Below are 11,716 nucleotides of genomic sequence, written 5' to 3' on the forward strand. Positions count from 1 at the left end.
TGCAGGTGGAGGGAGACGAGAGGGAATGAGGAGGAAAAAGGCGAGCGAGAGAGAGGAGAGTGCAACGAAGACGGTGAGAAAGTGAGCGCCAGCAGTCAGAAAGTGGAGATTTCTTAGTGTTCAGTTATTAAATCCATAGAAATGATAAATATTTGATATATTGCAGTTTATTACCATTCTACATATAGTTTTGCATTATTTTGGTTATAAATGTACTCTACGCAACAGAAAATCTGAGGAGCCACTTGGGAGCAACAAGAGCCGACTCTTTTTGGTGAGCTGAGCCAAAAGAACGAGCTCTCTAAAAAGAGTCGGAATTCCCATCACTAATATCCATGCCCTGTGGGGGCTGGGGGTTGCATCGACACTGGTCGGGACATAGAAGGGGGTGCTAAATAAGTTTGGGAACCACTCTAGATAACTAAGACAAACTAGAGACCACTGCACATGCAACCAAGTGAGCTTAGTCTTTCAATAATGTTGGAATATGAAGCCTAAAAGTAAAGAACCACAAAAATCACTGGAACCTATTCTAAAGAGAGAAAAAAGATCTAAATCAAAATTGACTAACATGGAAGAAAATTTTACAAATCTTCCATGAATAAAATACAATTATAGAAACTTTATATAAACCAATAGATCAATCCTGGGGTGATTGAGTTATGTTAAGTTTTCAACTAATCAGTAGTGATGTGTCGGTCGCGAACGAACCGGCTCTAAGAGCCGGCTCTTTGAAGTGAACGGTGGGAGCCGGCTCGTCATTGGGAGCCGTCCCCTCCCCCCCTGCCTTGGTGAAAGCTACAGGCGATTGGTCAACATGTGTAACTGTGTGTCCAGACTGTCCACACACAGAGCAGTAGGGGCGGGGAAGAGGGAGGATCAGACTCAGACACACAGCAGAGCACATGCGGGTGGAGAGAGACGAGAGGGAATGAGGAGGAGGAAAAAGGCGAGCGAGAGGGAGGAGAGTGCGGCGAAGACGGTGAGAAAATGAGCGCCAGCAGTCGGAAAGTGGAGATTTCTTAAAGTGTTCAGTGTTCATCTATAGAAATGATAAATATTTGATATATTGCTTTTATTTTTACATTAGTAAATTATTTTACATATAGTTTAGCATTATGTTGGTTATAAATGTACTCTACGCAACAGAAAATCTGAGGAGCCACTTGGGAGCCGAAAGAGCCGGCTCTTTTTGGTGAGCTGAGCCAAAAGAACCGGCTCCCTAAAAAGAGCCGGAAATCCCATCACTACTAATCAGAAACAAAGATAATCACACCCACTGCATCAAGTCACAACTGTTGAAACATTACAAACCAGGATTAATAGTCACCATTATTACCCAAAACAAACTCTAGTGGTTTTCCTCTGCTTTTCAGGGAAACTGTTTTAAGTGTTACGAACTCCTGTTGAAACCTGCCTTGTTGAATTAATCAATAATTAAAATTGAAGCCCTTTGAGTAAGTGTGTGGCTCTTAAAAGAGCCGTTGTGGGGTTGGTGGAGAGCCAGCAGATTTACTTGGTCTTGGCGGGCTTCTCGGTCTTCTTAGGCAGCAGCACAGCCTGGATGTTGGGCAGCACACCACCCTGAGCGATGGTGACACCACCCAGCAGCTTGTTGAGCTCCTCGTCGTTGCGGACAGCCAGCTGCAGGTGACGGGGGATGATTCTGGTCTTCTTGTTGTCGCGAGCAGCGTTTCCAGCCAGCTCCAGGATCTCAGCGGTCAGGTACTCCAACACAGCCGCCAGATAGACGGGAGCGCCGGCACCGACACGTTCCGCATAGTTTCCTTTGCGCAGCAGCCTGTGAACACGACCCACTGGGAACTGGAGTCCGGCACGGGAGGAGCGGGTCTTAGCCTTGGCTCTGGCTTTGCCTCCGGTTTTTCCTCGACCACTCATTTTCAAATACTTCTAGAGTAAATCCTCGAGAAATGATGTGAAATTGCAGCTCAAGACCTCCTTATATGTGCGCACAGCGGAGAGAAACAGGCGGCAGCCAACCAGGAGAGCTGGAGCGGAGGGGAGGTTCTGAGCGACTTTGTGAACACAGTCCGTCTCCAATAAGCAGCCAGCATTCAGGCGGGGAGCCGCTGCTCTGGGCGGGGCTGAGCTCCACTAGGAGACGGTCACCAATCACGAAATGAAGCGGTGAAGCAGCGTCACCGTCCCGCAGCTGTTCCCGCACTTTAAGAGCAGCGGCTTTCTGCAGCTTCAACTTATCTTTCTCTCCGTTTCAGAGAAGCTACTAACCATGGCTAGAACCAAGCAGACCGCTCGTAAGTCCACTGGAGGCAAAGCCCCCAGGAAGCAGCTGGCCACCAAGGCAGCCAGAAAGAGCGCCCCGGCCACCGGCGGCGTTAAGAAACCTCACCGTTACAGGCCCGGTACCGTGGCTCTCAGGGAGATCCGTCGCTATCAGAAATCCACCGAGCTGCTCATCCGCAAGCTGCCCTTCCAGCGCCTGGTCCGAGAAATCGCTCAGGACTTCAAGACCGACCTGCGCTTCCAGAGCTCCGCCGTCATGGCTCTGCAGGAGGCCAGCGAGGCTTACCTGGTGGGTCTGTTCGAGGACACCAACCTGTGCGCCATCCACGCCAAGAGGGTCACCATCATGCCCAAGGACATCCAGCTGGCCCGCCGCATCCGTGGAGAGAGGGCCTAAACTCCCTGTTCACCAACTCACAACGGCTCTTTTAAGAGCCACCACCTGCATCTGAGGGCTTTTATTCATTTTCTAGAATATTTGGCAAATAATGAAAGGATACAAAATTATTCAACTAGATGACAAAAGGAAGCTAAGTGCTGATTGTCAAATACAATTTGTTACATTAATAAGACCACTTATCTATATGAGAATAATGCACTTTATATATGATCACTGACTGCACCAGTGGTGGATTAAGGACTGAAGATCCGGGGACCCACACACACACACAGACAGACAACATCATATATATTTGTCTTGTACCACATAATTTTAAATCTGAAGCTACATATTCAGGGCAGAGTATGGTTCCCGTTATTGTTTAGTGTGAGATGATAGTAAATATTCCCTTTCTTTCTCTAACAACTTTACCTGATAAGCTAACTTTAGACAAACCAGCAGCACAACAAATCTTTTTATAATTTTTTAATAATATATAAGACTCACAAACCTGAGTCAACAACATTCTCATCAAAGCTGGTCCATCTTCACTCATGCGATTCAGGCAGAGTGTAGAAGAAACCAGGCACTGCAGAAGAAGCTGGCTGCTGAACGTAGATATTTTTCTACGTTTTGGCCTGTCACCCACACGAGTTTTTTCACACGAAAACGGATCTTTTTAAAAACTCCGGCCAAAGTGAAGATCTGCGTTTTCTCCATTTTGGGTGACTGCGTGTGGACGGACAAAACCGGAGTTTTAAGGTCTGCAACGTCACTTTCCGCGACAAAAAAATGCTGACATCACGTGTGCGACCTGTGTTTACACTACCCGGCATCATGGAAGCCTTCAGAGCTGCGCTCTGTCACTACCCGATCCATCAATTGTCCAAGCGCTTTCTGCTTGTTTGTTTTTGCAAGCGGAATTACTGCTCCTTGCGGAAGACCACAGACGAAGGACGAGGTTAAGAACGTGGGAAGTACTGCCGCCTACAGGTCTGGCATGTCCTTAACAACGTATTTATCCGGGTACGTGTGGACAGAGTTTGTTTTTAAAACGTGGTGGTGTGGATGCAAGTTTTTGGAGGGGCGGGTATTCGTTTTTAAAAAACCCCGGCTACGTGTGGACTAGGCCTAAGGCTTCTTTCCTGCAAATACAATTTCACAGGTGTTGCTAATACCTATGATCCTTCAAGGGATGTGCCCAAAGAGGAGTTCAACATTATGAAAACAACATAGTGTTTTATTTTACAAATACCATTATAAACACAAACTTATGTCGTAAGAAACATTATTTTAATAACAAAACTGCTAAATTCTTTCCAAAAATATAAAGATGTGTAGTGTATTTTGTCTGAGTGGGTTTGCCGTACTTTGACGTCATTGGCAGTCGAAGGACCCCGAGCCGATCTTGCACCCGAGCAGATCCTGTACCGACACCGGGGCTTTTCATTAAAGATTCGGGGCTTGAGCCCAAGTAGCCGGGCCTAACGCTGCCCCTGGACTGCACGTTGAAATGTTGACTAGAGGATTCACACCACATTCTTGTAACTGAACCTGTCATCTGGGGACCATTTTATGTAAAATACATTTCAGATTGTTTATTTACACAAGTACTTTCTTCAGCCCACTCCTTTTGTGTGAGCAATGATGTGATTTTAATTTTTTTTAGCAAATGTGAATGTTTTTTGCTCAAATAAGTAAATGTCTGTCCAAAACTCTATTTGGAGCCAAGTTTATATATAGGCTGGAAAACTGACAACACAATATGAGAAAAAAGGTGGGAATGAAACCTCTGTAGCTTCCCAGACCTGGACTGCTATTGCAGGGATGTGAACTGGATTATTTTCTACATTAACCCTTCAACAACTGCAGATTAAAATGAGCTTGTCTCGTTTACACGATACTCTGATGTGCACTGTCACTGTTGGTGTTGTGCTTGTTGTGTTTAATTGTTTTATCTGTTTTCTAAACCTTGTTTGGGGGAAAGGCTGGGTGGGAGGCAGCGGTTTGCTGTGGTTAACATTCCAGTGTTTAAATTTGTTTCCATCACCGGATTTTTATTGAAGTCATTCCCGACTCTGGTGAGTCAAGGCCACTTGATGGCGCTACAACAAAATAGACAAAAAAAATCTCCACCAAATAAAATCCCAGAAGAAGTCTCAGCCACTGCTGTTCTCTCTTACGTCCTTCAGTGTGAGATAAAAACCCTTGAGCCACTGGAGCTACTGCATTGTTACAGCAAATCTCTTAAGGGTTAGACATGTCTGGAAGAGGCAAAGGAGGTAAAGGACTCGGGAAAGGTGGCGCTAAGCGTCACCGTAAAGTTCTCCGTGATAACATTCAGGGAATCACCAAACCCGCTATTCGCCGTCTGGCTCGTCGCGGTGGAGTGAAGCGTATCTCCGGTCTGATCTACGAGGAGACTCGTGGTGTTCTCAAGGTGTTCCTGGAGAACGTGATCCGTGATGCAGTCACTTACACCGAGCATGCCAAGAGGAAGACCGTGACCGCCATGGATGTGGTCTATGCTCTCAAGAGGCAGGGCCGCACTTTATACGGCTTCGGAGGATAAACATCATTTCTTAACAAAATCAAAAGGCCCTTTTCAGGGCCACTTAAATAATGTTTAATGCGCAATTGTTCTAAATTGTTGGCGACTTGTATGCAATGTATGTCGTGGATGTCAATAAATACATTAACACAGCCCGGAAAGCATGTGGCTGGTGAGGTGATTTATAGCGATGGAAATTACCGACTGTTTTTAGAGAGCCGGTTCTTTTGGCTAAGTTCACCAAAAAGCTGGCTCTTTCAGCTCCCAAGTGGCTCTTTAAATTTAATGTTGCATAAAGTATATTTTATATCCAAATATTACGCTAAACTATATGTAAGATGGCTTACTAATGTAAAAAAGGAATATATCAATTATTTATAATTTCAATGGATTTATTAATTGGACACAAAAGAGCAAGACAACCCCTGCCAGATTCTTACTCAACTCCGTCTTCATGTTTGAAAAATTCAACCAATGCTGGTGCCTTGCAGACCGAGAGGCCGGAGCTGCAAACGAATACACACACACAGGCTCACAATGACATTGTGACATAAGGACCAGTTTACATCATAGCATACCTCTTAGCCAATAGCAGTGGCAGATTTAAATTCAAATGCAGTGCAGTTTTTACCTGACGACGGCACAACACTGTCAGTTATAGGCAGAATATTTAAATTTTAACTAAGATGCAATGAAGTGCCAAATTATTGACTACACGTGTCTGCAGCACAATTAGACATGCATTTATGTAGTTTATCAGCAAAAAAAGGTTGATTTGGGGGTGACTTGCTCTTTAAGGAATCTCAACTTTCCGACTGCTGTTGCTCATTTTCTCACTCGTCGTTCTCTCCTCTCTCTCGCTTGCCTTTTTCCTCATTCCCTCTCCCCACATGTGCACTGCTGTGTGTCTGAGTCTGATCCTCCCTCTTCTCCTCCCCTTTTGTTCTGTGTGTGGACAGTCTGGACACGCAATCACACATGTTGACCAATGGCCTGTAGCTTTCACTAAGGCGGGGGGTGGGGGGGATACGGCTCCCAGTGACGAGCCGGCTCCCGTCGTTCACGTCATAGTTTTGTTCTCGACCGACACATGACTAGTGTAGAGTATATTTATGCCCAAAATAATACAAAACTATATGTAGAATGATTTACTAATATAAAAAAGTGCATTATATCATATTTATAATTTCTATGGATTTAATAACTCACCAGGGTCACCAGCCGATTTTGACGGAGCTTCAGCCCTGATGACGTTCACGGACGAATCAAATCTTTTGAACGGGTTTTCAAGGTGAATGATAAATGACCCGCACTGCTATAGCGCCTCTCAGAGTAAGGACTCCAAAGCGCTTTACACTACAATGTATCATTCATCCATTCACACACTGATGGTGATGAGCTACGATGTAGCCACAGCTGCCCTGGGGCGCACTGACAGAGGCCCTGCAGTGAGCCGTTCATCTTAACAAACTTCCCCGGAAGTCGGTCAAACACACCAGAACGGCTCCCATGAAAGAGCCATCACTACCCCGAATGTTTTCAGTCGAGCCCCGAATGTTTATTCACAATTTTTTTCACTCATCAGCCACAGGCTCACTCATCTAACCCTAACTCACAGCAAGCTGGGCTTGCTACCATGGTGACTCGCCCTCACCCCTCCCATCTTGCCTGCTCTGAATGGACACGAGCATGTGTGACGTGCTCAGCGTAAGATATTGAGTGAGGCGGCAACCACTGGAATGCATTCATCCAGGTAGAAGTATGTTGTTGTGACAAAATGGAAATGTTGTGTTTGGCGCCGCCTTAATGTAAATGTTTGGCATCTTGTGACTATGTGTTTTGTCAGCTCTTTGGTCTGAGATCAGTTGGAGTGGAGTAAACCTTGTGATAAGATTAGCAGTATTTCTCAGAGTCAAACAGAAATCTATGGATCATGGAAAACATCCAACAAAAAAAAAAACAGTCGAAAGGTTATCCTTGGTCAAACCCCCTTTCAAACACCAGTGTTTACCTGCAGTCACACGCCTGGCATGAATGAGTGAGGCATCTGCATGGTAATTCAAATTGAATTTGAATGAAGGCAACTGGACTTCTTTGGTATAGGAGGGTCATCTTATTGTAGCTGTCCATTGTTGCTTGACAAGCAGAAACTGTCACCTGCCAAACAGCCCCTCCCTACCTCCTCATGGTTCGTTTGCATCGTTAGCCTCTATTGTGTGGGAGTTGTTGATTAGATGCAGAAAGGAAAAATCATTGGTGCCCAACTGCCCTCTGTCCAGGAACTATACATCAGCAGGACCAGGAAAAAGGCAGTGAATATTGTCCAAGATGCCACACATCCTGCATCTACTCTCTTCCATCTCCTCCCATCTGGCAGACGCGATAGATCGCTGTACACAAAAACCACCAGACACAAGAACAGTTTCTTTCCTTCAGCCATTTCTCTCCTGAATCTGTAGATTCTTTTACCATCCTTTTATTTTAGTTTTTAATACTTATTCAGTATGCTTATGGATATGTGTGTGTGTGCGTGTGTGTGTGGGTATGTATATATGTATATATGTGTGTGTGTAAATGAACATGTGTGTGGGTATACATGTTCTTATGTGTTTTTAGGTATTTCATTCTCATTTATTGTGGTTGTTGTATGTTTTAGAGAGCGAACATCTACCAAAGACAAATTCCTTGTAAATGTAATTTTACTTGGCCAATAAATCTGAAATCTGAAGTATCAATTATTATTTGGATTATTTGGATTATTATTGAAAAATGAGTGAGTGTGTGTGTATAAATGTTATTCCTCCTTGTGGATCCTTTCCAGTTCTGTCAGGTTGGATGGTGAACATTGGTGGACAGCCATTTTTAGGTCTCTCAAGGATCACCCATCATCTATAATCCAGTTTTGAGATGGGCCATCTGACTTCAGGAATTCTCATGATAGGGTGGGGCCAGGCTTCACAGAGAGCTCACCCGAAACTCTGGCTGAATAGGACCCACACCCACCCTCACACCTTGGCTCATGTGTTTATGTAGAAGATCATCAGGGGGTCTTTTGGTCCCTCTTCGGGGGGAAACTCCCACTGGGTTTAAATCTGGGACTCTCCACCATTTGACCTTAGAACTGAAGAAGCCTCTCGGATGAGAGGTGAAACGTCTTCAAGCAACTCAAAGAAGTCCAGACGCTTTTCTTTCAAAGCTCATTAGACTACAATGACCTGGATGACTGAGAACCTTCACAGACATTCGTCTCTCAAAGATTTAAGTCAGGGCTGAGCCATTCAGGGACAGTCACTACAGAGTCACTCCTTGGGTATTTTAGCTGTGTGCCTAGGGTCATTGTCATGTTGGAAGGTAAACTTTCAGCCCACTCTGAGGTCCTGAGCACTCTGGAGAAGGTTCTTGACCAGGATATCCCTGGTTGCATTCATAGTTCCCTCAATTGCAACCAGTCGTCCTGTCCATGCAGCTGAAAAACACGCCCGTAGCATGATGCTGCCACCACTATAATTCAGTTATGGAACAAGTTTTGATGAATTAATTAGCATACGGATCGCTGTGAAAGCAGGGAGGGGGGTGGCGCACACAATTTATCTGGAACATTAAGATAACGGGACCTGTAGACATTGATGGGCATGAAATTGTCAAAGAGGAAAAAATAAAATAAACAGTGCTACAGAAAGCAGAGGAGATGAGCAAAAGCTCAAAAGACAGCAAGATTTGGACATATTATAGTTACAATGACAACTTATAGCAGAGTGTAGAATGTTCTGGGGACACATGAGTCGACCGAAAGGTGAAGAGCCTGAGAAAAGTGCCCCTGAATAAGATAAATTATTATTATTTTAGTATAAATTTTATTTCAGCTTGTATATCACACCAAACAGTTTCTGCATGAAACCGTTTAAAAACGGAGGATTTATGTCAAGGAAATCAGCTGCATTATTAAATGAAGATCCTTCAACTAATTTCGTTATTTTACTTTGATAAGCTGTCGGTCGCGAACGAACCGGCTCTAAGAGCCGGCTCTTTGAAGTGAACGACGGGAGCCGGCTCGTCATTGGGAGCCGTCCCCTCCACCCCCCCCCCTTTGCTTTGGTGAAAGCCACAGGCGATTGGTCAACATGTGTAACTGCGTGTCCAGACTGTCCACACACAGAGCAGTAGGGGTGGGGAAGAGGGAGGATAAGACTCAGACACACAGCAGAGCACATGTGGGCAGAGGGAGACGAGAGGGAATGAGGAGGAGGAAAAAGGCGAGAGAGAGAGGAGAGTGTGACGAAGACGGTGAGAAAATGAGCGCCAGCAGTTGGAAAGTGGAGATTTCTGAAAGTGTTCAGTTATTAAATCAATAGAAATGATAAATATTTGATAAATTGCATTTGTTTTTAATTAGTAAATCATTTTACACATAGTTTTGCATTATTTTGGTTATAAATGTACTCTACGCAACAGAAAATCTGAGGAGCCACTTGGGAGCCGAAAGAGCTGGCTCTTTTTGGTGAGCTGAGCCAAAAGAACCGGCTCTCTAAAAAGAGCCGGAATTCCCATACCGTTGATGTTTCATTTCAATACACTCCGCCCTCTATACACCCACTGATGTGAGCAACCAATCACAGGTGTGAGAGGGCGCAGTAAAATTAGCATCAAGCTTGTATAAACCAGCCTCTCCTACCTCCTACTGGTAGTCTGTCATATCAGAACCAAAATGCCTGAACCCGCCAAGTCTGCGCCTAAGAAAGGTTCCAAGAAAGCGGTGACTAAAACCGCCGGCAAGGGAGGAAAGAAGAGAAAGAGGACCAGGAAGGAGAGCTATGCCATCTACGTGTACAAGGTCCTGAAGCAGGTCCACCCCGACACCGGCATCTCTTCCAAAGCCATGAGCATCATGAACTCGTTCGTGAACGACATCTTTGAGCGCATCGCTTCTGAAGCTTCACGTCTGGCGCACTACAACAAGCGCTCTACCATCACCTCCCGGGAGATTCAGACCGCCGTCCGCCTCCTGTTGCCTGGTGAGCTGGCTAAGCACGCGGTGTCTGAGGGCACCAAGGCTGTCACCAAGTACACCAGCTCAAAGTAAATTGCTCCGCTTCTGATCAAACCAAAGGCTCTTTTAAGAGCCACCCACTCTTGTATAGAGAAATTATCTCGACGCCAAACCCATTATTGATCTAAAAGAACAGAAAACTGATAAGTTTAACCTGACATCTTCTGTCCGTTAATTTCTAGCCTAGAGAGCTAGACCAAATTCTTGCTTTGCTAAACAAATAAAAAATAAAATGTATATAATCTAGTTTGTCAGGCTAGAAAACTTCTGCTTCAGTGAACTCAACAAGCTTCAGACTTCTTCAGGACATGATGCTCCCTCTTTCTGATGTCAGATCTCACCAAAGACTACAACACTATCTGCTGGAACCAGGTGTAGTTGCCTCTTTCGTGGAGCTCCTGGATGTGATGGCGAAGCAAGTCCCTTAGAAAGCTGCAGTCTTTGATGTGTAAAATCACATAAACTGTAGATTCATCAGGCTGAGATTCAGAATTGCAACTAAAAAACTAAGAAATGCAGCATCTAGCACCACAACAAACACATGCCCCACATGTGTTTGAAGGGATTTTAGGTCCCTTCCCTCTTATTTTAACACCAGTGATCCTATAAAAAATATTACTTTCATACAGAAGCTTGACATTACAGGAAACTGCAGAAAAAGTTGCTGCAGTGCTAGCATTAGCTTTGGAACGTCATAAACTCCTGATCACTTAAATATGAATTTTATTTTGACAGGCTCACCACATCAGTCCAATTACCGGTACCAGCTTTTACTCCATCACTGACCACACCTGCAGCTCCACCAATGCAAAGGCAGCAGTGTGACCTGTTACTGTTCTAGTTATTTGTATGCTGATATTTTATCATTAATAAATCTTCATTTCTCGTTCTGTCTTCAAGGAAAGGTTCTAATCCCAGTTTGACCTCAGATGTTGAATTACTGATATCAAACAGATGCAAGTTAACAGTCCTGCAGTAAAAAAACAACTTCGTAAAGGTTCTGTTGTTCAGACGTCCTGATTCAGCTCTGGGCATTCTGGAGGACACATCATGTTATCATGGTGATCATAAGTGTGACACTTGCTTCAGCAGGTTATTGAAGTCAGCTTCATGTGGTTTTACTGAAAAATATGAAATAATTACTCATGTTCATAATCACATTTTACTTTACTGCTTACAATAGTGACCTGCACAGATTCCAGCTAATGCTGCTACAATAAAAATGCTGCTATTCTGTGTATATAATTGTACGTATTACTGTTGATTTTACAATTATATTATTTCTGTATTTTTTTGTATTCTTTTACATTTTGCACCAAAGGGAGTGGCACTCCAATTTTGCTGTACCCTGTACAACGATTATGAAGGCTGTTCTATTCAATTCTATTTTCTAAATGCTGCTACTGTCTGTCAAATGATCTACATCTTTAATTAGCCTAACCCTAACCAATGGTGGAGTCACTAAAATGAATGG

General features: G+C 44.2%; 4 protein-coding genes across 4 annotated transcripts; 3 read left to right on the forward strand and 1 right to left on the reverse strand.

The window, feature by feature from the left end:
- Positions 1–286: 286 nt before the first annotated feature.
- Positions 287–1,950, reverse strand: LOC139070799 (histone H2A-like). The gene has a single exon (XM_070553724.1). The coding sequence runs from the start codon at positions 1,897–1,899 to the stop codon at positions 1,513–1,515; it is 387 nt and encodes a 128-aa protein (XP_070409825.1). The 5' UTR covers positions 1,900–1,950; the 3' UTR covers positions 287–1,512.
- Positions 1,951–2,219: 269 nt separating this feature from the next.
- On the forward strand, positions 2,220–2,706 carry LOC139070798 (histone H3). The gene has a single exon (XM_070553723.1). It carries the CDS (start codon positions 2,252–2,254, stop codon positions 2,660–2,662), a length of 411 nt encoding a protein of 136 aa, XP_070409824.1. The 5' UTR covers positions 2,220–2,251; the 3' UTR covers positions 2,663–2,706.
- Positions 2,707–4,639: 1,933 nt separating this feature from the next.
- On the forward strand, positions 4,640–5,352 carry LOC107382435 (histone H4). Its single transcript, XM_015954567.3, has one exon. The coding sequence runs from the start codon at positions 4,905–4,907 to the stop codon at positions 5,214–5,216; it is 312 nt and encodes a 103-aa protein (XP_015810053.2). The 5' UTR covers positions 4,640–4,904; the 3' UTR covers positions 5,217–5,352.
- A 4,525-nt stretch (positions 5,353–9,877) lies between these two features.
- On the forward strand, positions 9,878–10,319 carry LOC107382254 (histone H2B 1/2). Its single transcript, XM_054750945.2, has one exon. The coding sequence runs from the start codon at positions 9,901–9,903 to the stop codon at positions 10,273–10,275; it is 375 nt and encodes a 124-aa protein (XP_054606920.2). The 5' UTR covers positions 9,878–9,900; the 3' UTR covers positions 10,276–10,319.
- The last annotated feature ends 1,397 nt before the right edge of the window (positions 10,320–11,716 follow it).

The sequence above is a fragment of the Nothobranchius furzeri genome, chromosome 7 (assembly GCF_043380555.1).
Source record: "Nothobranchius furzeri strain GRZ-AD chromosome 7, NfurGRZ-RIMD1, whole genome shotgun sequence".
Classification (NCBI taxonomy): Eukaryota; Metazoa; Chordata; class Actinopteri; order Cyprinodontiformes; family Nothobranchiidae; genus Nothobranchius; species Nothobranchius furzeri.